General features: G+C 36.5%; 3 protein-coding genes across 5 annotated transcripts; 1 reads left to right on the top strand and 2 right to left on the bottom strand.

The window, feature by feature from the left end:
* Nucleotides 1-80: 80 nt before the first annotated feature.
* LOC113120144 (alcohol dehydrogenase 1-like) lies at nucleotides 81-11393 on the bottom strand. The gene is made up of 10 exons (XM_026290085.1): nucleotides 11294-11393; nucleotides 7310-7347; nucleotides 4549-4650; nucleotides 4322-4463; nucleotides 4026-4113; nucleotides 3255-3474; nucleotides 911-1171; nucleotides 675-807; nucleotides 439-577; nucleotides 81-354 (listed from the first exon to the last, which is right to left on the bottom strand). The coding sequence occupies exons 2-10, from the start codon at nucleotides 7325-7327 to the stop codon at nucleotides 324-326; spliced, it is 1134 nt and encodes a 377-aa protein (XP_026145870.1). The 5' UTR covers nucleotides 7328-7347; nucleotides 11294-11393; the 3' UTR covers nucleotides 81-323.
* A 2467-nt stretch (nucleotides 11394-13860) lies between these two features.
* LOC113120135 (deubiquitinating protein VCIP135-like) lies at nucleotides 13861-20425 on the top strand. The gene is made up of 3 exons (XM_026290073.1): nucleotides 13861-16580; nucleotides 16704-16790; nucleotides 17733-20425. The coding sequence occupies exons 1-3, from the start codon at nucleotides 13997-13999 to the stop codon at nucleotides 18368-18370; spliced, it is 3309 nt and encodes a 1102-aa protein (XP_026145858.1). The 5' UTR covers nucleotides 13861-13996; the 3' UTR covers nucleotides 18371-20425.
* A 2431-nt stretch (nucleotides 20426-22856) lies between these two features.
* Nucleotides 22857-26154, bottom strand: LOC113120126 (actin cytoskeleton-regulatory complex protein SLA1). Of its 3 annotated transcripts, XM_026290042.1 has the most exons (5): nucleotides 25808-26154; nucleotides 25685-25725; nucleotides 25434-25592; nucleotides 24212-24297; nucleotides 22867-24136 (listed from the first exon to the last, which is right to left on the bottom strand). In XM_026290042.1, exons 1-5 carry the CDS (start codon nucleotides 25965-25967, stop codon nucleotides 23986-23988), a joined length of 597 nt encoding a protein of 198 aa, XP_026145827.1. In that variant the 5' UTR covers nucleotides 25968-26154; the 3' UTR covers nucleotides 22867-23985. The 3 variants fall into 3 exon arrangements, with proteins under 3 accessions (XP_026145837.1, XP_026145847.1, XP_026145827.1); XM_026290052.1 differs by lacking the exon at nucleotides 24212-24297 and having other exon boundaries at nucleotides 22857-24136; XM_026290062.1 differs by lacking the exon at nucleotides 25685-25725 and having other exon boundaries at nucleotides 22866-24136.
* Between the last annotated feature and the right edge of the window lie 53 nt (nucleotides 26155-26207).

Here is a 26207-nt window from a genome sequence, read left to right as displayed (position 1 = left end):
TGGATAATCTGGCTCAGAAAAAAAGAAATAAACTATGTTGACAGCATCATAAATTGGTTATACAAAAACACACGACATGATTTACATGCTGGTCTCTCTTTTTATTTGGCACAGATGGCATTTTCTTAAACTTTTCAGAAGCATTTTGCCTTGCAGATGAATATAACAGTTTTTTTATGTTAAACATTAATGTTTAGTTAAAGCAGAGGGCTGGAATATGCTATTAAAGTCCTTGAATGCATCCAGCTGTTACTCAAATACTGCAAAGAAGGTGAAGTGCATAAGCTGGCCTAGAAACTGCTTGGGTGAAGATGATTTGCTTCTCATTTGGATATATTCAGGACGCATCGAATGCTGTAAAGTGGGAAACAAAGATTAGGACTTTATTTTCTACTCAAATTAAACTCAAAAACAGAAAGATGTGAGTAACAAATATACCACTCTCCAGTCTTCATGAGGTTGATGGCATCGTTGACCTGCTCAATAGTCATTTTGTGCGTTATGAACTCGTCAAGCTTTATTTTGCCGTTCATGTAGTCGCAAACCAGGTTTGGAACAGAGTCCTTGCTTTTATAACCTTTGCATAAAAATAAATAAATGTACTTTATGCACAAGCATGTACTCAAGTTCTTTCTCTGAAAGCCATAGAAAGCATTAACTGACAGCTTGATTACCTCCGAACAAAGATCCTTTCCAGGTTTTCCCAGATAAGAGCTGGATTGGCCTTGCAGAGAAGTCCTTCACATCAGTCCAGCCAACTAAAACACTCACACCCCAACCTTTAACACATGACTCCAGCGCAGTTCTCTGAGGTCAAAGAGGCATTAATTCACACACGTCACATACTGAAAGCTTTTAAATAAGTTAGAAAATAAATGCACCTTTCAAAAATGTGTCAGGCAGGTCTTACCATTACTTCAGTGTTGCCCACACACTCAAGTGAGTAATCCACTCCTCCATTGGTAAGTTCTGCAAGGACTTCAGAGATGGGTTTATCATATGCCTTCGGATTCAGAAAATCAGTGGCACCAAAGACCTTTGCCTTCTCAAACTTCTGCTCATTAATATCCACAGCGAAGATGCGGGAGGCTCCGGCGTTTTTACAGCCCATGACTGCAGCCAGACCTACTGCACCCATTCCAAACACTGCACAGGTTGAGCCTGGAGTGACCTTCACACAAACACAAGCAAATTACTTGTGTAAACATCTTACACAAATATATACATTAATATACAGGTGCCTCTCAATAAATTAGAATGTCGTGGAAAAATGTATTTATTTCAGTAATTCAACTCAAATTGTGAAACTCTTGTATTAAATAATTTCAGTGTACACAGACTGAAGTAGTTTGAGTCTTTGGTTCTTTTAATTGTGATGATTTTGGCTCACATTTACAGGAGTGTAAAGGTATGCGTATCGTGTACCGTACGGTTCACGGGCAAATTCCAAATGGAAGTGATCATCCCTATCACCTTGGAGTGGAGACTAGTTTGGAGTGAGATGGGCAAGTGTGTGCCGTTATGTAGTCGTTTGGAAGCCACTTGGCAGAGGGAGCGACAATAGCCTAGTTATTTTCAGCTGGCATGTTCCAGTGACAACGCAACATAAAGGTCTTTTTATTGTTGTTATCATAACTGTTGCAAATAAACATACATTTTATATGTTGAAAAGTTTTTTTAAAATATGCTAATATATTCAAACTAATATGTATAAACATTTTAAAATATAAAATGTATATTTTTTATGCCGGTGTCCATTACGGAAGTGCTGTTTTGCAGCGTTGCCAAGTCTGTGGTTTTCCTGCAGATTAGGGCTACTTTAACACTGTTGCTGCAGGTTGAAACATCTGCAATAACATGATATTAAGCACCTGTAATGGGAATTCTACCAGGGGAACCCGCCAAAAATAGTGTTTTTATCCCCCGGAATGCAATTTTTATCAGGGGACTACCTCAACTCGCATTCGGCTAGTCATGTAGCATTAGGGTGGGTTTTGTTGTGAAAACCTGGCAACCCTGCTGCCCACAGGAACATGCCAGCTGAAAATAATGAGGACATTGTCCCTCCCTTTGCCAAGTACATTCCAAACGACTACATAATGGCACACACTTGCCCTGCTCACTCCAAACTAGTCTCCACTCCAAGGTGATAGGGATGATCACTTCCATTTGGAATGTGCCCGTGAACCATATGGTACACAATATGCATACCATTTTACATATATATATATATATATATATATATATATATATATATATATATATAATGGTTGCTTTTCTGAAATGGAACAGCTTCAATTACATATGAGTCCAAAAAAATGCAACCTACTGAGGTCGCCGCCTTTGAAATGAGACTTTTATAATGGGAAATGAGAAACTTCTATAATTGAGCCATTGAATTATTCACTCAACCAAATAGTTTGATTACACGGATTAATTTGATAAAACACACTGGGGTTTGCGGGTGAGTGAACTGCAGGGGGTTTGTGAGTTAATGATAAGCTAATAATTTATTAAATCATAAAAATAAATAATTCAAAATAAAACAAAACTACTAAAACATTTAATATTTCATTTGTATAATTGCATGTCTTGTGACCATTAACTGACATCAGAGCACTGTAGATATTGGAATGTGTTTAATGTGTTTAAATTATTGAAATACAGTTAAAGTCTAAAGTTTAAGTCCTGTTTAAAATGTAAGTTACTCGGTATTAACTTTTTGTTAATTTATTGGTTGTATAGCACAGCTGAGATTAACTTTTAACATTTAATTTAGTTAAATAGGTAAAACAGGAGATACCCCCTGATAATGTAAAGCAATTTGAGTACCTAGAAAAGTGCTATATAAATCTAAGGAATTATTATGGTAGCACTTTATTTTACAGTCCTGTTCCTCACGTACATACTATGTACTTATTATAGTAATTACAATAACTATGTAATAACTAGGTACTAACACTGAACCTACCCCTAAACCTAACCCTAACCCATGTAGTTACCTTGTGTTACCAGAACTGTCTTAGACAAATACACTGTAAGTACACTATAAGTACATGTTAGTACATGTACTATAAAATAAAGTGCAACCATTATTATTATTAAATGTTTTTCTTAAAGTGTCCTTGTGCTCTCTTTCTTTAAAATGAATGGCCCTTGAATCAACATTTTGTTATATGAAGCAAAAACTTTCATTCAAGTGTGGCTTAAGTGTCCAAGTTAAGTGCTTGAGTGCACACAACATCTGTACACACCCCAGCTGTGTTGACAGCAGCTCCATAACCAGTAGTGATGCCGCAGCCGAGCAGACACACGCGGTCGAGTGGGGCATTATCATCAATCTTGGCCACAGCAATCTGATTGATGACGGTGTACTCAGAGAAGGTACTGGTGCCCATGAACTGCAGAATGGGCTGACCACGGCAAGTGAGACGCGTTGAAGGATCAGACATAGTGTCATGATATTTAGTTGACCTGTGGATGAAATATATGACCCAGGACCACAAAATCAATCATGAGGGTTTTTTTTTTTTTTTTTACAATTTAGTTTATACATCAACTGAAATTTGAATAAATAATTATTTCATTTATGTATGGTTTGTTAGGATAGGACAATATTTGTCAATCTGGAATCTGAAGGTGCAAAAATATTGATAAAATTGCCTTTAAAGTGGTCAAAACAAAGTCCTTAACAATGCATATTACTAAACATAAATTAAGTTTTTATATATTTATGGTAGGACATTTACAAATATCTTCATGGATCATGATCTTTACTTAAAATCCTAAAAATCTTTACAAAAATCTTAAATCATACAATTAATTGTTGGCTATTGCTACATGTTAGGTAAAATATGTTAGCCTGAATGCACTGTAAGTCACTTTGGATATAAGCGTCTGCTAAATGCATGATTTTTTTATTATTTATTTTTTTATTTATTTTTATATTCATGTGAGCAACTGAATGGTTTTGTGGTCCAATGTTACATAATGTGAAAAGTTGATCTGTTGTTTGCATTTCTTACCAACTGCTGTCACACAGGTTTGTTTTTGGAGACTTGCAGAACCTGCAATTTCCACACTGAGAGAGGAAGACTGGAATAACCTTATCACCTGTTGACCAGAAAACATAAATTATTTCAACATAGTGTTTTGTTCATTAACAAACCAATACAAACACAATACAAAGTTAGGTAACCAGATAACAAGATTCATGAAAAGATTCAATTCAGAAGACATGGGTGTGAGTAATTGATGATGGAATTTTCATTTATGAGTAAACTGTCCATATGCGTATAAATATTTAGTTTTATTTTGTGACCTGCTTTGAAACCAGTGACTCCAGGTCCCACACTCTCCACCACACCAGCGCCCTCATGTCCCAGGACAGTGGGAAAACCCCGTTTGTCCTTCCCTTCAAACAGGTGATAAAGGTCGGTGTGACAAACACTTGTGACTACAACCTTATAAACAAGAAAAACATGTTAACCAATAATGGTGTACAACATTATCAGTGCGATTTGACAACTTTTATGGGACATTTCCCACCTTAATTCGTATTTCGCCTTCCTGAGGTGGGGCGACTTCTATTTCTTCCATTATCAGGGGCTTATTGGGCTCCCAGGCAACAGCAGCCCGACATTTAATCACCTTTAGCACACAGAAGAACTTGGTTCAGTTTCGTTATTTAATAGTAGTCTATAGATGTTTATATAACCACAGTTGCATGATCTACGTGATCTACGTGATCTACATGATCTACGTGATCTACATGATCTACGTGATCTACATGATTTAACCATAGTTGAAGGTTGTCCAGCTGTTTGGCTTAACATAGCTTGTGACATTCAGCCAAGTATGGTGACCCATACTCCAAATTCGTGGGAAGTCATGACCTGCATTTAACCCATCCAAAGTGCATACATATATATATATATATATATATATATATATATATATATATATACACACACACACACACACACACACACACACACAGCAGTGGGCAGCCCGTTTGGCAGTAAACTGGCATAATGACCAATTCAAACAACAGAAAAAAACATACTATATATATATATATATATATATATATATATATATATATATATATATATATATATATATATATACATAGCTTGTGACATTCAGCCAAGTATGGTGACCCATACTCCAAATTCGTGGGAAGTCATGACCTGCATTTAACCCATCCAAAGTGCATATATATATATATATATATATACACACACACACACACACAAATATATATATATATATATATATATATATATATATATATATATATATATGCACTTTGGATGGGTTAAATGCAGGTCATGACTTCCCACGAATTTGGAGTATGGGTCACCATACTTGGCTGAATGTCACAAGCTATGTATATATATATATACATATATATGTATATATGTATATATATATACATATATACATATATACATATATATGTATATATGTATATATATATATATATACACACACACACACACAAATATATATATATATATATATATATATATATATATAGGGTGAATACTGGTAAAGTGGGACAATGGGTAAAGTGGGACAGTTAAGCTAAATAATTTATATCTTTACATGGATATGTTTTTTTTTTTTTTACAAAAAATCAACACTGAGCTCATCGGTAGCAAGTATGTGATAAAAAAATAAATAAATCTGTGGCTATGACATCACTTCCGGGGTGTGGCACATCATATTTAACAACCTTGCAGTGAACTGTGATGGTAAGTAAAATGACAGCATTCTGAGGCAAATAATGTTAAGGTTGTGAAAATAAAACAACTCATGAATCATTTGTAATTGTTACATATTTTGTTATAGGAAGTAATGGTGAATCAGAATTTTTTAAACTCACATTCATATTAATCTTCTTGGGGTTTTTTTATGTGATTTTGACACTGTCCCAGTTTGCCAATAGCATATTTGTTAAACTGGGACAGGGTTTTACTGGCAAACTGGGACAGCCATTCAAGTCATTCTAATGGAGGAATAGAGTTACCTTTTTATATGTCCCTCATATATTTAGTTAGTTAGCTAGATATTTCAACAAAGACTGACTTAAACTACGCCAGCTCTCACGCATTCACCGTGAGACACACGCAATTAACACTTTTCACACGCTCTCACGCCACACATCCATTTTCTCACGCACAGAAAAATCGTGAAGCAAAGAGGACACGGAGACCGACAGACTAGATAGAGCGGGTTACTTATGATATAAAAACAAATCTTAGCTCTTAGATTCTGTCACTTTTATTACGAAATTCAAACAATAAATAACGTTTTGGTGCTTGTAAATGTGACAGATCCCTATAGCGCCACGTGACCCGATCATCTCTACTAGCTAATAGTAAATAAACATGAATGAGTAATGTTATATTTTTACATATTTCAGAATCCAATGTCAGAAAAGAGGACAGGGAGGAAGGAGATAAGGAAAGCAAAGAATAGGCTAGGTCAGAAGCCAGGGCAAAAGTTGAACCAATGGAGTGAGGATAGGATGAAGGGTGCGAGTACCTGCACCCCTTCTTAAAAAAAGTTATGTTTATATTATTGTTGTTGTTTATATTGTTGTTTATATTGTTATTCTGTATTTCATTTATAAGGCCTACACTTGAATAACAACTGAATGTGTTTTAAGTGTCCCAGTTTTCCAATAAAGGTGTCCCAGTTTGACATAAGCGCCTTGAAAAATGTGTTTTGGGGTCATTGTGTGTTTGAGGAAGAGTCATCCATCCTGTGTTTAATGTTTCTTTCTTTTTTATTGTCTATAGTATAGTTGAGCTCCTAAGCTATTTAGAATAGTATCATATGAGCAGCTAAGACATTTGGATCATAATAAAAAAGTATGCAGAATATAAATTATCAGAAAGTGTCCCACTTTACCAGTATTCACCCTATATTGCATTACAATTAGAAGTGCAGCAAATCATTTGTGCATTGCAATAATGAAGTATATTCAAGCCATCACATTTGAAACAAGACATTTATCTAGCATATTTTTCTTAAGTTTTTTGGCTTATATTTTCTAAGTGTAAGTTATACTGGATGGCTTAAAGCATTCATAACATTCTTATGAGAGTCTCATTCAAATGTTAGCATTATATCGTTCCGATAGAATTTATTTTTAAGATGACTTTGCACTGTAAACTGTTCCTCATCAATAGATGAACTGAAATAAGCTTAAATGTATAGAGGGACTGGAGTCATATAAAAAATTCATCAACTGCTCTATAGAAAAAAGCAACAGAGACCAAAAGACAAGTTTACATACCTTTCCTGCAGTGGCCATTTCCCAGTGTAGTCGTATTGCTGTAATGAATGCAAAAATTAGGCAGAGAATCTTTGGTGTTCGTTTTTATAGTCTGGTATTGTGTGGATGAAGCAACCTCTCTCTCCCCTCTCTCTCCCCTCTCTCTTTCATTTAGTGAAGCAATACTGTAACCTTTTAATACAGTAAATATCAGAGGTGAGAGTAGGTCACACATGTGCAAGTCACGTATCTCTCAAGTCTTAACCGTCAAGTCTCAAGCAAGACCAGGTCAATTTTTGTTAAAATCAAGTCAATTCAAGTCAAATCAAGTCAAGTCAAGTCAAGTCAAGTCACTGATTTTGTCAAGCATTTCAAGTCATAACTTGAGTCAAGCAAGTCACTGTCAAGTATTACAAATGTTTGATGATTTAACTGAATTCATATATTAAAATAACTTAAAACTGAAGTAGTTATGGACTATAGGAGTTTTATTTTCAACAAAACAAAATTGCAATATGCATTTCTACTCAAAAAGTCTCCACAAATAGCGGACAATTTTTTGTTAATACAAGAGTTAATGCAGAGCTGTTAATACAATAGAAATCTTGAACAAATAAATAAATAAAAATTAAAACTACATGGCCTAAGATGTAATTGAAGTTTAAATTAGTCCAACATAAAAACATGAAAAGTATTTAGGTAGAGTGTACGCCGTTTGAGTTCAGCTCGTATTCTCCAAAATGGTGCAACGGTGATGCGGAGAGACACAGAGGAGAAAAATTGTTGAATAAATGTGTTAATTTTGTTTTCTTTATGTACAAAAAGTATTCTCATCACTTCATAAAGTTACGGTTGATCCACTGATGGCAGATCGATTATTCTGATGATGTCTTTCATATTTTTGGACCTTAACACTGTTACTTATTTTAAGTAACAGTACTTTTTTTTTGCTAAAAAGCTCATTTTTAGTTTCAATGCTCTAGCTCTTTTCTTAAAGCCACTTCACCAATTTGTGAAGCTCAATCATCTTTTGTTGCACATCAGAAATATATTCTTTGGTTTTTCTGATTGTGATGGATGATTAAGGGTATTTGGGCTTTGTTTTCCCTCCACTTTATATTTCTGTGAAACAGGAAGCAATGGCTGTATAATTCATGTTTATAATCATGCTGGAGTCCTCAAAATTGTGAATATGAATGGGAATATACTTCAGAGATATTTTACTCATAAGAATTTCTAGGGGTGCCAATAATTGTGTCCAACGAGTATTTGAGAAAAACATTAATTTCATAATGATATTTCCCATCCGTTTTAAATTCTTATTATCCAATGAAAGGATACATTCTTGTGAATTTTTTTAATAAAAATTCAAAATGATTAACAATGCAGATGAATTTTCACACCCTTTTTTGAACATATTTGCCAAGGGTGCCAATATTTGTGGGCATGACTATATGTGTTCATGGTTGTGCTTGCAAAGTTTTGCATTATCTATAGGCTTTTCTCTCAAAGAGTAACACTGAAGACCAATTATTAGACAATGTACTGTGCACATGCTACTGCCAAAAAAGCTGACATTTCCTTATAAACATTGAATAACCATGTATAATGCATTCCACTTGCAAAAAAAAAAACAACAACAACAAAAAACATTTGATACTGCTCACGAACTGCATTTTAATGCAGCCAACTTCTCAATAAAACTGTTTTCACTTGTATATTTTTTGTTTATGTTGTAAGGCAACGGGATAAATATCAAATAGTGATTGAAAGCGGCCAATTAAGACTACCAGCTCTTTTCTCCAATGCATGTTGGCCACAACTATTGGCACCCCTAAAAATTCTTATGAGTAAAATATCTCTGAAGTATATTCCCATGTAAATTTAATTTCTTTTCTTTTTTTAGCAAGCACACCAGGGTGACTAGGATAATTAAACTGTCCTGCCATGACTTCCTGCTCCACAGGATTATAAATATGAGTAACTAAAAAAACCCAATTCCATTAATAATCCATCACAAGGAGTAAAACCAAAAGAATATAGTTCTGATGTGCAAAACAGAAAAGATTTTTGAGCTCAACAAAATACAAACCCGATTCCAAAAAAGTTGGGACACTGTACAAATTGTAAATTAAAACAGAATGGAATGATGTGAAAAATTTAAATTTCAATATTTTATTCAGAATACAACATGTACAACATAGAAAATGTATAATTTTAAGGGGAAAATAAGTTGATTTTAAATTTTATGGCATCGACACATCTAAAAAATTGGGCCAAGGCCATGTTTACCATTGTGTGGCATCCCCTCTTCTTTTTATAACAGTCTGCAAACGTCTGGAAACTGAGGAGATACGTTGCTCAAGTTTAGGAATAGGAATGTTGTCCTATTCTTGTCTAATACATGCTTCTAGTTTCTCAACCGTCTTAGATCTACTTTGTCACATCTTCCTCTTTATGATGCACCAAATGTTTTCTATGGGTGAAAGATCTTGACTGCAGGCTGGCCATTTCAGTACCCGGATCCTTCTTCTACGCAGCCATGATGTTGTAATTGATGCAGTATGTGGTCTGGCATTGTAATGTTGGTAAATGCAAGGTCTTCCCTGAAAGAGACGACATCTAGATGGGAGCATATGTTGTTCTAGAACTTGGATATACCTTTCAGCATTGATGGTGCCTTTCCAGATGTTTAGCCTGCCCATGCCAAATGCACTCATGCAACCCCATACCATCAGAGATGCAGGCTTCTGAACTGAGCGCTGATGACAACTTGTTTTGTCCTTTTCCTCTTCAGTCCGGATGACATGGCATCCCAGTTTTCCAAAAAGAACTTCAAATTTTGATTTGTCTGAACACAGAACAAACAGTTTTCCACTTTGTAACAGTCCATTTTAAATGAGCCTTGGCCCAGAGACAACGCCTGCGCTTCTAGATCATGACCCTTACACAGAGATTGTTCCATATTCTCTGAATCTTTGGATGATATTATGCACTGTAGATGATGATAACTTCAAACTCTTTGCAATTTTTCTCAGAGAAACTCCTTTCTGATATTGCTCCACTATTTTTTGCTGTAGAATTGGGGGAATAGGTGACACTCTGCCTATCTTGACTTCTGAGAGACACTACCACTCTGAGAGGCTCTTTTTAGCAAATTGGTCCTCCAGTGGTTCCTTTTATGTACATTTAACTTTTCCGACCTCTTATTGCTACCTGTCCCAACTTTTTTGGAATGTGTAGCTCTCATGAAATCTAAAATGAACCAATATTTGGCATGACATTTCAAAATGTCTCACTTTCAATATTTGATATGTTATATACTATTGTGAATAAAATATAAATTTATGAAATTTGTAAATTATTCCATTCCTTTTTACTCACAATTTGTACAATGTCCCAACTTTTTTGGAATCGGGTTTGTAGAAAGTGGCTGTGAGGAAAGAGTTAAAGCATTGAAAATCCCCATTTCCACCATCAGGGCAATAATTAAGAAGTTTCAATCTACTAAAGATGTTATAAATCTCCAAGGATCTCAAATAAAATGCTGTACAAGATGACACCGCCTGATTGTGGTGTGAGAGTATCTGTGGGAGTGCTATTATGTTACATGTTTGCATGTACTCATGCTAAATATAGGTTATAGAAAAAAACAGTTTGATATACTTGGGCTTCATTAAAGTTAGCTGCAGTTGCTGATGCATTACAGAATAGGCTGAATGCCATGATGTTATAGCTAATGAATGTGACAATACACTTAAATAGAACATGCTGGCGTTTGATATATAAATATCTTGATAAAGGAAAGGATAAAGAAAGGGAGAGACAGGGAAGAGTATGAAGTTACTGATAAAACCAGTCGAGTATTTCGCCATTTCCAAGCAAAAATTGAAAGGAAATGAATAAATAATTCAATCATGCAACTCTATTTTTTTTATTATATTAAATTAAATAAAAATCACAACTAAATGTTCTGTAGAGCAGATCTGACACCCTTGGCCTTACCTGATCGCTGTGTAGGGGGCTGAGCAGACTGCAGTCACACCATTTGCACGGTCACGTTATCTGCGCTTCAAGTTTATTGCGCGTCTACTCGACGGCGCGTGGTAGATTAAGGTGCGAGCGTGTTCAAGGCGCTGCCGTCTTCTTTAGAAAATTCGCATATCGTATGTAGTGACGTACCATTGTGGGGATTGTCATCTTACTTTACTATACACATTTTTTTATAATTGGTTACCAAAGTCATGACCAATGCTATTGACCTCACTATATCCACATACAAACTATCCTGTAGACTTTTATTTACTTTTGTCTGGCTTTGGGATAACCATGAGGTTTGGTGTATTTGACTCTATGTTTGGCTTAATGAAGGTTTTGGTAATTCTCATCATGCCTTGTGTACTTGTGTCTTAACCCACAACATAAACATGTCATAACTTCCAGGTGAATGTTTACAAATATTTATATGTTCATTTGAATAAACATTTATATGGCCTATTCCAATTTAATATTTTATCTGGTCTTCCAGATACAACTTCCAATGTCTACAAGATGCTTCAAGAAACCCACCTGCAAAACTACAGTAAAGTTAACCGTTTTAGGCACTTGTGTAAAATGCTGTAAAAAATTTTTTAGGTTTTTTTATGAATATTCAAAATTTGAATGTATAATGAATAAGCTAGCATTTTCCATGATTTTGGCATGCACTTATTAAAGAATTATACAGTAAAATTATATAAAAATCACCACAGTGGTATGTGTGGACATGTACAACAAAAACTATTTATTTTATTCATTTATTGTTATTTTTTTCTTTATTTTGTCATGCAATTATTAAATTATGAAACAGTGAAATTACATCAAAAACTGTTTGGTTTTGTCCTTTTTAATAATTGTCCCCCCTCACTTTTTTGATTTTCTTCATATAATAGCCTACACCAATAGCAGGTACATATTAAATGATAACATTGACTTATAACACTTAAAACGTGAATGAATTCCGTCATTCTTTAAAAAATGATTTTAATAAGTCCATGGATCCAATTGATTTAGAATAATGTTTACTGTAAGTAGAAAGACAGAACATAATCCTAATTATGCATTAATTTAGCGGCATGCATTAATTTAGCGGCACTTAGCGGCATTCCACATAAAAAAAAAGAAAAAAGGATATAGCTTTGAACCCAAAAATACATTTAAAAAAAAACATAATTATAGCAAATTAAATGGTGAAAACTTAAATATAAGGCTGTGAATATGAATATGAATAAATATGACAACCGAAGGAGGATTTACTAAAGAAGACTGCCTTGAACACGCTCGAATCATAATCTACCACTCACCGTCGAGTAGACGCGCAATGAACTTGAAGCGCATAAAGGATGACCGCGCTACTCTGAAGCGCAGATGGTGTGACTGCAATCAATCATTCTGGTGCTGAAACTCAGTTTAATCATCTGTCTGCACGACTGAGAATCTGAATACATCTGATATTCCACTTCAACAGAACCATTTGATCAGATAACATCGATAATAGGCACGGTAATAATAGTGACTAAAATGCGTTGTTTATTTACTAAATCTAAGGCGTTATCTGATACAAACTCTATTTGATTTATTATGGCATTCTGCAATGGATAATACATTTTAGACGATTTACAGCTGGCATTTTATGTACTATTTATCATACTCTTTATGAACATTTTGCATAATTCAAGGAAATTTGATCTATTGGAAATTACTTAAAAGGCGACAAGTAATTCTGTCATTTTTTATGAAAGTTTCCTCCAGATGGCAAATCATGCATTATGTTTAATAGCATTTTTTTATGGAAATTGCAATTTAGACTGTTTTGAAATTAACCAGAGAACTTTATTGTAAAGCTAATTGCATAACTAGTTTTACTTTTTTATATACTGGAATTTGCATTGTTCAACAAAAATACTGCTACAATAGCCTATCAACTTGTTTCTTTTTTTTTTTTTTTTTACAAATAACGTTCAAGCATGATGTTGTCTCTTTTGGCAAAAAATAAATAAAAATAAAATAAAAGGATAATTATCTCAACTCGACAATAAATTAATTAATGATTATAAGATCATATTATAATAAACAATATTATTTGCTGTAGCTTATGCAACATAACATAACATTTTATTTTATTTTTTTCCGGCCTGTGAACTTTAAGCACTCGCCACTACAGAGAAAATAAAGAAATAATGAATTAAACAGTGTATTATGTCTAAAAAGCTGCAATTTATTCTTACGCCCATGTAAAGATTGCTGAACTCAATAAAAACACAAAAGAACCTTTGACCTTCTTTGTATTGTGGATATTGTAGTTTTGTTAAAGTCACTTTTGTTATTTTATCGTATGATTCCTCCCAGTCGGTAGTAGACAAATATTGTATTTCATAAATAAATAAATGAATAAATAAATACATGTTGTATAATATTAGAATACATTTTAATTATTATTTTTACAAATAATTTCGTTAGAAGACCTGTGATGGTTAAGAACTTCATCTCCCAGCATGCTTTGTGCTGCCCATAGCGTCACACTGTGTTACAGAACCGCTTCCGTGTTGTGTGTGTTACTGGTAAACAGAAACTGCGTGAGGTGACAGTTTTTTTTTTAAATCTCCCGTCACTGATTAGACAGCGATGCTTTGGTGAACCGCTGCGCCAGAAGATATATTAGATTGGACTATGTCGTTGATTCCGGGCTCGAAACAGAAGGACAGGCGCATTTTATGCGGGATGTGCCCGGACCCGCAGTGCCAGGCGAAGCTCTTCTTCCCCGCACACACCTCCATGAGCATCGAGTGCACTGAGTGCGGCCAGAGACACGAACAGAAGAACCTCGCGAATGTGGAGGAAGTGACTGACCCAGATGTAGTGCTTCATAATTTGCTGAGAAACGCTTTGCTGGGTGTGCCAGGCCCTCCTAAAAAGGGTTCAGAGCTGGTGAAAGTGTTGGGACTGTCCAACTATCACTGCAAGCTGCTGTCTCCCGTCCTCACCCGCTATGGCATGGACAAACAGACAGGCACTGCCAAACTCTTGAAGGAAATGAACCAGGGAGAGATCTTCGACTGCTCGCTTCTCGGGGACCGGGCATTTCTCATCGAGCAAGAGCATGTGTCCACTGTTGGGTATGGACGAGACCGGTCAGGAAGCCTGATCTACCTGCATGACACTTTGGAGGAGATCAAGAAAGCAAACTTAAATAGAGAGTGTCTTATTCCTGTGCATGTGGACGGAGACGGACACTGCCTGGTCCATGCCGTGTCCAGGGCATTAGTTGGACGTGAACTCTTCTGGCATGCTCTTCGAGAAAACCTGAAGCTCAATTTCAAACAGAACATAGACCGCTACAAAGCTCTTTTCCAGGACTTTATAGATGCTGCAGAATGGGAAGACATTATTAATGAGTGTGACCCATTGTTTATCCCTCCAGAAGGCGTTCCATTGGGTCTTAGGAATATTCACATTTTTGGCCTGGCAAATGTACTGCACAGACCCATAATCCTGTTGGACTCACTGAGCGGTATGCGCAGCTCAGGCGATTACTCCGCCACTTTCTTGCCAGGCCTGGTTCCAGAGGAGCAGTGCCGAGGAAAAGATGGCACTCTGAACAAGCCCATCTGCATCGCCTGGAGTAGCTCTGGCAGAAATCACTATCTACCCCTAGTGGGCATCAAGGGCTTGCCTTTGCCCCGTTTACCTGCTGCACTTCTCCCAAAAGCTTGGGGTGTTCCTCAAGAGCTGATTCACAAATACGTGAGTTTGGACTCCAGTGGAAGCTGTGTGATCGGCGGCGACAGGAGCCTGCAGGAGAAGTACTTGCTGCGGCTCGTAGGCGCAATGGAGGACGTCTTCATGGAAAAGCACAGCATCCACCCTGCTCTAGTCGCCGACGTCCACCAGTACATATATCGACGCACTGGAGTGATCGGCGTGCAGCCAGAGGAGGTGACTGAAGCGGCTAAGAAATCCGTTCAGGAGGGTCGTCTCCACCGCTGCCTTGTCTGCAATGCCCTCTCGGAGCTCCACGTGCCAGCAGAGTGGCTCATACCGGGAGGGAAACTCTACAACTTGGCCAAGTCGACTCACGGTACACTACGAGCGGACAAAAACTACAGCTTTCCTTTAAATAGTTTGGTTTGTTCCTATAACCCAGAAAAAGATGTGCTGGTGCCCGACTACAAACTCAGCACACTCACTGCCTGCACCTGGTGTCACGGAACTTCAGTGCGGCGCGTTTGTGGCGACGGCTCTGTGGTCTATTTGGATGGAGACCGTACCAATACTCGCTCCGAGGGTGGGAAGTGCGGCTGTGGGTTCAAACACTTCTGGGAGGGCAAGGAGTACGACAATCTTCCTGAAGCTTTTCCCATCACTCTGGAGTGGGGCGGCCGTGTGGTGCGTGAGACAGTTTATTGGTTCCAGTACGAAATGGATCAGACTCTCAACAGCAATGTTTATGATGTAACGATGCGTCTCGTCACAAAACACTTCCCCGGTGAGTTCGGCAGTGAGATTCTGGTCCAAAAAGTGGTGAACACTATTTTGCATCACACCGCCAAGAGGAGCCAAGAAGAATACAATCCAGTGGCCATCGAAGGTGCTCATGTGCAGGACGGGAGAGACGGGAGTGAATCTGCCACTCACCCTCCTACTAAAATCATCCTGACTGGACAGAAGGGCAAAACCCTGCATAAAGAGGAACTGGTGATGAGCAAAACTGAGAGGGTCTTGCAGCACAGCATCAGCGAGCAGGCGGCCCTGTCCCAGCGCCGCAGCACAGACCGCTTGCGCCAACAGGATTCTCGCTTGTCATTTCCTTCCTCTTCATCATCCTCTGCACCTTCCACGCCCACCAAAGTGCCAGCCTCCAGCGGAGAGAAGAAAATCCGTGTAACAACCAGCGACGGGCGGCAGGCCATGCTTACGCTGCAACCGCACACCACCTACGCTGAGCTCCAGAATTCCATCATCCAGGTCTTCAACTTGTCGTCCGGACAGCTGTGCATCCGACATGGCTTCCCACCCAAAGAGCTGCCCCCGCCGCGTCCCGAGGACCAGAACCAGCCCGTGGCGCTTCAGCATGGTGACCGCATCTCTGTGGAAGTGCTAAAAGAGAGTTCTCCTGAAACGCACATGACCCAGACGCAGACGCCTCAAACGCACACTCACTCTGACCCACGACTCAGCCGCACCAGTAGCAGGGAAATTCAGGAAAACATTGACCTCGAGATGTCATCACTGTGTCTCCTGGCAGCACTTATGGGTAAGACGCACCCTCCTGTTATAGATCTGCTTTATGAGAAGACTGTGTCATACTAAATGTGTGTGTGAGGCCTGTCTATTTAATGTTTTTCTCTTCTCCTCTCTCTTGTTCGGTTTCTCTCAGGTGAAGATATCTGGACATATGCCAAGAAACTGCCTCACCTGTTCCAACAAGGAGGGGTCTTCTACAATATTGTGAAGAAAGACATGGGTAATCTGTCTTTTTATCACTTTCTCACACAATTTGAATTGAGTTTTCAAAATTGTGCTTGGCATGACAGAGACTATATGTCTTGCCAAAAAGCATTTGCAGTAACACTGTATTTTGAGTGTAGGGTTTGAGAACCAGTTCTTATTAAGAACAGGTTTTGTTTTCTTAAAAATATAGAATAAGTTTCATGGTTTGTGGTGTGGAAGCGGTCCTCTGTTAATCCAGACTTTTGTTTGTTCTGCCACAGGCTGATAAAGGCAATGCAGTGGAGTTAAAAAAACATTTTTTTGATTATTTGTACATGCCCAGTAGTCAGAGAAAAGTAGTGAAAAGCTGCATATTTATATTTTAGTATAAAATTTCAGAATACTTTAATAATTGGTTTGTCCCTCTTTCTGCTTTACTGTAGCTCAAGCAGTAGAGTATGGTGCTAACAATTGCAAGGTTGCAGGTTTGATTCCCAGGGAGAGCAAGAACTGTTAAAAAAATTGAATGTGTACCTTGATTGCAGTTTAAGTTGCTTTGGATAAAAGTAATTGTGTAATGACAGCAGGACTCAAGCTGCTTAAACTCCTCAGGTTTGTTTAAAACCAGCATGAAATGATCTTGTGCGTCTACTTGTCATCGTCCCAAATGTATTTAATTTAATGTGACCTAGAATTAGTTCAGAATCTGAAGTATTTCTTATTCAAGTGTATTTTCCTTTAAACGTTAAAAGTTTTTGTTTATTAGTTTGTTTGATTTTACAAATATATGATCTGTCTTCCAAGCCAAAAATATATTTTATTACTGTTTTAGTTTTTTGTTCTTTTGTTTTATCTTTTGTCATTGCTATTCCACAAAAATGCTAATAAATTGCAATACATATAATGTTTTTTTAGGAATATTGTAAACATTTTTGAGAACATTAGAGAAACTAATGAACTGTATTTCTGTGTTAAGGTCTGTTGGACGGGAAGCACTGCACACTGCCTCATTTGTTGGGTAAAACGTTTGTGTTCAATGCTGCAGAGGAGCGTTTGGAGCTGTGTGTGGACACAGCCGGCCATTTTCCAGTGGGCCCTGATGTGGAAGAGCTCGTCCAGGAGGCCCTTTCCCAGCTCCACTCAGATGCAGCCTCCCGTAGCCGTGAGGGAAGCCCCGCGCACGGCTTGCGACTGGGCGCCGGTGGTGCTGTGCGCAGGAAAGAGCAGAACGTCACGGCCTTCCAGGGCAAAGGTCACTCGTTGGGTTCCGCCCCACCAATCAGGCGGCAGCACAGCAGCGGCGTGGATCTCAGCGGCAGCGTTCAAGGTGAAGGGTTAACGTTGTCAGGGGAGGAGTTGGTGCGTGTGGCCCCGGGCATGCTCACTTTACGCGAGGGGCGCGGTTTAGGGCTGGAGCCCGCCGTGATCGAGGCCCAACGGCAGCGCTTGCAGGAGATGGTCTCAAGCATACAGGCATCCATGGACAAACACTTGTGCCAGCATGCTGCAGTAAGGCAGGATGCGAAGGAAGAAGAGGCTCCTGACAAACAGGAGGATATGGAAAGTCATGGTGCGGAGCCTCCCAGCACCTTTGAACCCATGGACCAGTCTTGATACTTCATCACCCATATAGCAGAGAGTGAGCTTCCTGGCATAACACACGCACACACACACACACACACACTGTGATTCAACTAACAAATAATGGTGCAGCCAATTTACATATGCACCAAGCATCGTACGAGTGTGAAACGCATTCCTTAAATATTATCAGTCTTAAAATGTAAAATTTGGAGTGATTATTACAGAAATTGAGTGTCATTCACCTAAAATATATACATGGTGCACACTAATTTATAGAGATCAACTAAAATTGAACATACTGTTATTCATTTACTCACTGTCATGTCATTCCAAACCAATGCCTTACTTTTTTCTGTGGAACACAGACGATCTTTGGAATGTTTCTGTAAAATATAATGAAAGTCAATGGCGTCCAAAATAACACTGGACCCGAAAGTCGTTTTTTTTGTGTGTGTGTGTGTTTTGCAGAAGAGAAAAAGTCGTATGGAATGAGGGTGAGTAAATGTTGACAATTTTAATTTTTGGTTGAAATATCCCTTAAAGATCAACCTTGAGCTTTGCTAGTATCCACATAGTACTTAAATAATCAAAGTGCACTTTGACCCTCATTGCTGGGTTCATGGCTTTCTTACCAACTTAATAATTCACAATCCAATTTGAAACACTGACTGTCTCACCGAGTCTAAACTTAAGCCCTGCATCTTTGTGCACTTAGTAATAACAGGGTCTCCTCGATCATATGTTTATGTCCTCAACACACTTCTGGCACATGGAACAAACAGGTATCAATTCAGTGATATGGCCGTCTTCGTCTACGTTGCTTCTCTAACCTGTGTTACCCACAATTCATTGCTGTCTATCCAAAGAACACTACGTGGTAAAAGCCTGGAAAATAGTTCCAGCAGCATTTCACTTTTACTTAACCATCCCACTACACTCTTAGAGCTCAGCAGGCCAGCTTGGAGTATCTGGACATCTGAGAAATCTCAGATTGTCCTTTGAAATTGTGAGTGTTGCCTTTGGTGCGGCTCAGAGTCGTTCAGACTCATCATTTTGGTTTTATTGTAACGTTTTGCATGTCCTGTCTTCTTAAAACACTGTTCAGTACAAGACAACTCATAGAAGTTTACTTCGGATCGGAATGTAATGCAGACTCTGGTAAATTCTGAACAGAAAGTAGCAGAGTGGGTGATATTTTCAGGATAGTCTTAAGTTCAGCGCTGTAGTAATAATGTTACCTGTGTGTTAAGCCATTCTAATATGCTGAAGTATAGGGCAATGTGTGTCAAGGACGGTTTAAGAGTTTTCTTTTGAGATATCCATATTCTGTTCTAGACAGATTTTTCTTGTCACCTTGGGAACTGATTCATATAAACCAAAAAAAAGTAAAACATAAACAGAGGTGTTGAGCTTTGTGCTTCGGTCACTGGGTGGAGGATAAAACGGATGGAAAATCCTAGAGATTGTGTTGAACTCGTATCTATTGAAACTTTGCTGAGCTGTTGCATTTAACCCGGCATTGCCAAAAAAAACAGGTGGCCAAACCTGTTGTTAACAGCCTTAATGAGATACAGTACCCTCCCCAGCTCTGATCTGCAGTGTTTGTGCATGACACACTTCTGTATGACAGAGGATTGCTTCTGAAAATGATAAACTGGACTATTGGAACGAGGCCTAACTTTGGTCCAAGGCCAAGTGAAGCGTGATGATGATGGACGCTTTATGAGCTTTTGATTTTAAAAGATTGAGTTTTCATTTTTAAGTTGGCAGCATATACCAGAGCACTTTTCTGTGTGGGTGTGTTTATTAGCTCTTGAACATAATTGATATTGTTGGTGTGAAGAGCAGCACAAATGAAATGTTTGACTGCTTCATGTAACAGACTTGTGACTGCTTCCCTCCTGATATATTGTATTCCAGTGTACAATAGTGGTATATATTGTATTATACTTTCATCTGTACAGATATTGAATATTCCCCCCTTACCCATCCTTCTGGATTGTTTCTCCTCTGTTTTTCAATAAAAGCTGTTTGCATGCTTGATTACTTTTTCGCCTAATAACAATAAAGTTATTTCCATATGTATGAAACGATGTGGCCGCTGTTTCTGAATCACTTTCTAATGCAGTTTTCTATTATCTCTAATGGGTCACTATAGAGTAGACCACATCAATATAAATATGTGCTATTACTTTACTATATGGGTTTTTATATGTTAACATTTAATTTATTGAAAACATGAAATATTGAACAATATACTCAATCTTGATTGATGTTAAACTACATAAACTACTGTTCAAAAATTTGAGGTCAGTATGATTTTTGAAAGAAGTCTCCTTTGATATATATATATATATATATATATATATATATATATATATACACACACACACATATATATATATATATATATATATATATATATATATATATATATACACATATACAGGGGCGTCGCTAGGCCCTTTTTAGGGGGGCTTCAGCCCCCCTAAACTTATGCCCAGCCCCCCTAAAAATTATGCCCAGCCCCCCTAAAAATTATTTGATTAATTAATTAGTGATCGCTTCAGTCCCCTTTAAAAACTCATTTGAGACGGTGGCAAGCTGCATCAAGTTCCGGCTCCTCCCCTTATCTGAGTCTGCATGGATTCAGCGCGTTTTTCAATCCACAGGGGCGCCGAGCAGAGCGAACATCAGAGAGTACAAGGTGTGTGTGTGCGTGTGCGCGTGTGTGTGCGTGTGGTGTGTGTGTTCTCGCATCCAATACCAGTACGTCTTCGCTGCGTTCACTTTCAGCCTTTATCACAGTGTGACAGATGTTTTTTCTTCCAACAAAAATGAAGCGATTAACACCCATGAAAACATACTTTAGAAAACGATCATGATTTATTTTAATTTACTTTTTGAAATTGAAAACATATTATTGTGTATTTCGGCATTACATTATGCAGCCATGCAAAATAAATTATTAACGACACACATCATTGTCTGAAAGTACTAAATGTCACAGAGAGAGAAACATCATGTGGAGTTATTTTGTTTTCTATTATTAAACATAATTTTGTATTAAGTAATAATTAATCATTAGTGTATCATGATACATATATTAGAGTAAGAGTAAAGGGATCTGTGATTTTTTTTTTTTTTTTAAGTAATTGATTTATAGAAGTGTCAAATTGATAATGATGTTATTTTTGATAAATATAAATAAATATAGAACAGATTAAACATATTGCCAATAGACAATTACATTAATACATGTTTTGTCTATATTCTTAATGAATATTAGCTGGTTAGTTAAATGATTTGAAATGAAATAAATGTTCAGGGGCTGACTTGATGTATAACCAACCGTATTGTTGATTATAAAGGCTAAAAAGCTAAAAATTAATAATAATAATAATAATAATAATAATAATAAAAATAAAAATAATTTATATTTCATTGTAGATGGATATACAACATTTTTTTTGTCGTGCGGGAGTAGGTCTGCAAATGAGCAACAGTCAGGTGAGAATAGAACAGACAGCCTCACACACACACACACACACAATACCACTGTGTTCCCAAGATTCATTGCAGTCATTGAACCCTTATGTTGTTTTAATTTTCTGCCAATTTCCACGTACATTTCATAAGAAAAAGCAGTGGTATCATCAAAGGATAAACATGAATGTCCTAATACTGAATCAGGAAGTCTTTATTGTAAAAAAAATAAAAATAAATAAAAAAATCTACATTCCCAATTCAAAATTTTCCAGTGACTGGTCACATCTAAAAAACTGTATTAGTTTTTTTTACAGTGTTATATATGGCTCAGTCAGTACTCCTACTCCCATATATGAAATACAGGGAATACAATGGAATAGTGGATTGCAATAAGGTTAGTAGTATACAACCCTACCCTAATAGTAAAATAATATTTTTAATCATACCCTTATTGCGGGCTGAGCCCCCCTAAAATCAAAATCTTAGAATCGCCCCTGCACATATATATATATATATATATATATATATATATATATATATATATATACACACACACATATATATATATATATATATATATATATGGTGATATTGTAATATTATATTACAATGTTAAATAACTTTTCTATTGTATTGCATTTTTAAATTTTAGATTTATCCATTAAGAAAAAGCTGAATTTTCAGCATCATTGGTCTAGTTGTCAGTGTCACATGAACCTTTAGAAAACATTTTTATATGATTTGGTGCTCAAGAAACATTTCTTATCAATGCTGAAAACAGTTGTGCCACTTAATGCAAAAAAGAGAAAAAATATCATTAATGAAAAGAAAATTTCATTTATTTGTAATCTTATGTAACATTATAAATGCCTTTAATGTCATTTTTGATCAATTTAATGAATCCTTGCTGAATATAATTACTTTAAAAAATTTAATAGTACTATGTTTCATATTTTTGGTTGTAAAACAACTGTAACTTTAATCTATTATGAATAAATGTTTACAATAGTACGTTTTTTCATTTTCATAAATTCTGAAGTTAAATGAAATTGTTCATTGTTAGTTCATAATACATAATGCATTCACAAATTAAACCTAATTGTAACGTATTACCAAATTAGAGTTGATATTTTCTCCTAGTTAAGCCTGATGAAGGGATGATCATTAAAGCCTGTGAATTACAAAATGACTTTTAATTTCATTACATTTTGCAGCAGTCAGAGCTATGTGCCAACGTCCTCAAAATACAAGCTAAAAAGTCCATAAAAATGAAAGAGCATCAAGGGTAAACCATCATTTAACAGTATTCATACCATCGAAAATGGCAAATAATAAATAATAATAATTTAGTTTAGTTTAGATACTTTGTGGTGTGGTAAGTTATGATCTGAGGTGTGGTTGAAATTACATTGTATCATTTTTATTCTATTTTTATTCTATTTTTTTATTCATTTTTATACTTTCAGGGTCGAATGAAAAAAAAAGGAAAAATGGAAAATATATACACAAAAACTTACATACACTACATAATACTTTAATACTTCCATTGTAAATGGTTTTCTGCAAGTGCGTTTTCTCTGTGTTTTGTTATAGATTAAAAATAATTTTATTTTTATACTTTTTTGGGTTGGTATTAACTTTGGCAACACTATCATTATAATATAAAATTACATATATATATATATATATATATATATATATATTACACAAACTTACACATAATCACAATTTCTCATTGTAGTCTTTCTGTATTATTAGTCAAAACATGTACATATTAAATACATTCATAGGTGAAGAAGAGTGTGAAATTTCGGATAAAAAAAAAATCACAATATTTACATTTATGCATTTAGCAGACGCTTTTATCCAAAGCAACTTGCAGGGCTTTACATTTTTTTTTTTTTTTTTACCAGTATTCACATATTTACACGGGGCAGTAATGGTAAAGATTCTTAACACCAGTTAACAGTTTCAGTGCTAGGAACTGGCAACGAAGTTACCGAGGCCCCAAACCCTAATCAGGACACCAAAGTCAGTTTTATCTCCAAATCTGAAGGAGTTGCATGCAGACTGAACTTTGGTGTCAGACTTGTCCTAGTTTCTGATGTTCTGTGACCCATTTAGAAGAGAAAACTGGAGCTCTAGGGTTAGATGGATCAGTCAGGATGAAATGCATGATTGATGGAGCCGATCGAACGTACAGCATGTCCCTCACTACGTCGACGAGAGAGCAGCCGCTGAAGCAACCGAGGTGAACCTGGCACTCCTGACAGAGACGCTCGCCGCAGCAGATTCAGAGAACGCCCTCTAGAGATACAAACACCAGTGATCACACAACACGACAAAAACAAATCAGAGTTACACAACATCATAAATACTCACCCAGAGCAGCCAATCCGATCTTTAGATGACGTTTGTGTAAAGCTCTGCGATGGCTGAGTTACATAGGGCCTCAATGACTCCTGCTTCTATATATATATATATATATATACACACATATATACATTAGTTTTAAGATAGGTCATTATATATTTAACTGTAGTGTGCCAGTAGGAAATATTAATTTTAGGTTTCCAGTTTTTATGTTCCAAGCATCTCGGAGAAGTTGCAAAAAGCAATATCTTGACATCTGAAATTGATACGTCCTAGTGACACTCTAAAGCAAATTATATAAATAATCGTCTTAAAATGAAGGTTGTAGAAACAAATGGAGTAGAAAGCCTTTCTAGAAGACAAGAAGCTGTTACAGCAGCAATGTGAGGACCAACTCCCTATTAACCCTTGTGGAAAAGAATTGTGCATAATTATATGTGCACTTAGTGTACTTCAAATCTTAAAAGTAAATAAAAAAATAAAAAAATTTAAATTATTGCAGATAGTACAATATTAATTAAATAAAAACCACTTTACTGTACTTAGCATATACTTTCATGACTTCTCATTATAATTAAGCATTATGTTAATAAAGTGTCCAATTTAATGTCAAATTAAAAGTACATATTAAATTACTGTGTTTTAATAATCTTTTGTTGTGCTTTAAAGTACACTTATTTTGATGTATTGTCTAACATTCTAAAGCACATGTATTATTTGTGTATTATATTTCAAGTTGATATACTTTTAAATTGACAAAATTTCAAGTTCATCATAACAAATATATTTAGGATCATAACATTCAGGTTACAATAGAAATTACTTTAAAATGTATTTTAGCTTGCATAAATACTTGTCAGAAAATTTGAAAGCACACTTTAACCATATTACAAAAAGACAACAGAAGTATTTGAAAAAATTACATAATTAAACAAGTCCTATCTGAGTCCAAAAATACACTCTTAAGATAAAATAGTTGCATTTAATATACATTTTAACTATTATACGTTTTCATTTAATTGCAAATAACATGCGGTTAATATTACAGTTTGCACCAAAGTATATTATATTGAAGTAGCTTTATTATTTCCAGAATGAATATTCTTTTTAAAAGTATGCTACAGTGTACTTTTTCCACAAGGGAACACACATGGTTTTGAAGTGAAAAATGCAGCATGTGCGCTATGTAGTTTATCATTTGTGCATCGTACGTGTTTGTGTGCATGAGTACCGTAGTGAAGCAGGCTGTGGGCAGGTATCCTTCCTTTCCGTTCTGAAGTCGGACATAACACCAGTCAGCATTCTCCTGATACAGCAGCAACACAACCTCACCGGCACGGACACTCAGCTCTTCATCACAGTCTGCGCTGTAGTCTGCTGCCACAACCATCTAATACACACACATAAACATTACTTGCCTTCACCATCAGCTCTGTAAGTATAAACTACTGTATTCCATGATCCTGCAGCTCCAATTGTTACCATTTCTCCTTGGTGCTTGAATATCACTCTCTTCTGACAAACTGAAAGAATCAATCATTTTGCTGTAATGATATTCGTGAGTTAAGCAGAAATGATAAAACTGAGCAAGAAAAGATGACTAACCTTGAGGCGACAGAACAGTGGTGAACACCTCGAACTCTTCATGGCTCTGTGTGTAGATTTGCTGCATGACGAAGTCAAACAAAACACAAACTGCAAGAAGAATCACTGCAAGTGCTAAATCTTCTCCCCTCTTTAAATACTCTCTTATACGCACACTCATTACAAGATCATGTTTAGGTGCTTTTCTAGGAAACGTCACTCTTAAATCTATTTAAATCTGTTTCACTTAATAGTTAATAGATTAAATGCTGCAGGACATAGCTATGACCAGCCAATCACACGCTTCCAGAAGCCAAAGCTCTGATCAGCCAATCACAAGCTTCTAAAAGTCAGCTCTCTGCTGCACTCACACCAATAACAAATGACACAACACTTCACATTCTATACCCAGTCCTTCAGC

The sequence above is a fragment of the Carassius auratus genome, chromosome 2 (genome assembly GCF_003368295.1).
Source record: "Carassius auratus strain Wakin chromosome 2, ASM336829v1, whole genome shotgun sequence".
NCBI lineage: Eukaryota > Metazoa > Chordata > Actinopteri > Cypriniformes > Cyprinidae > Carassius > Carassius auratus.
This window is presented reverse-complemented; position numbering and strand designations above follow the sequence as displayed.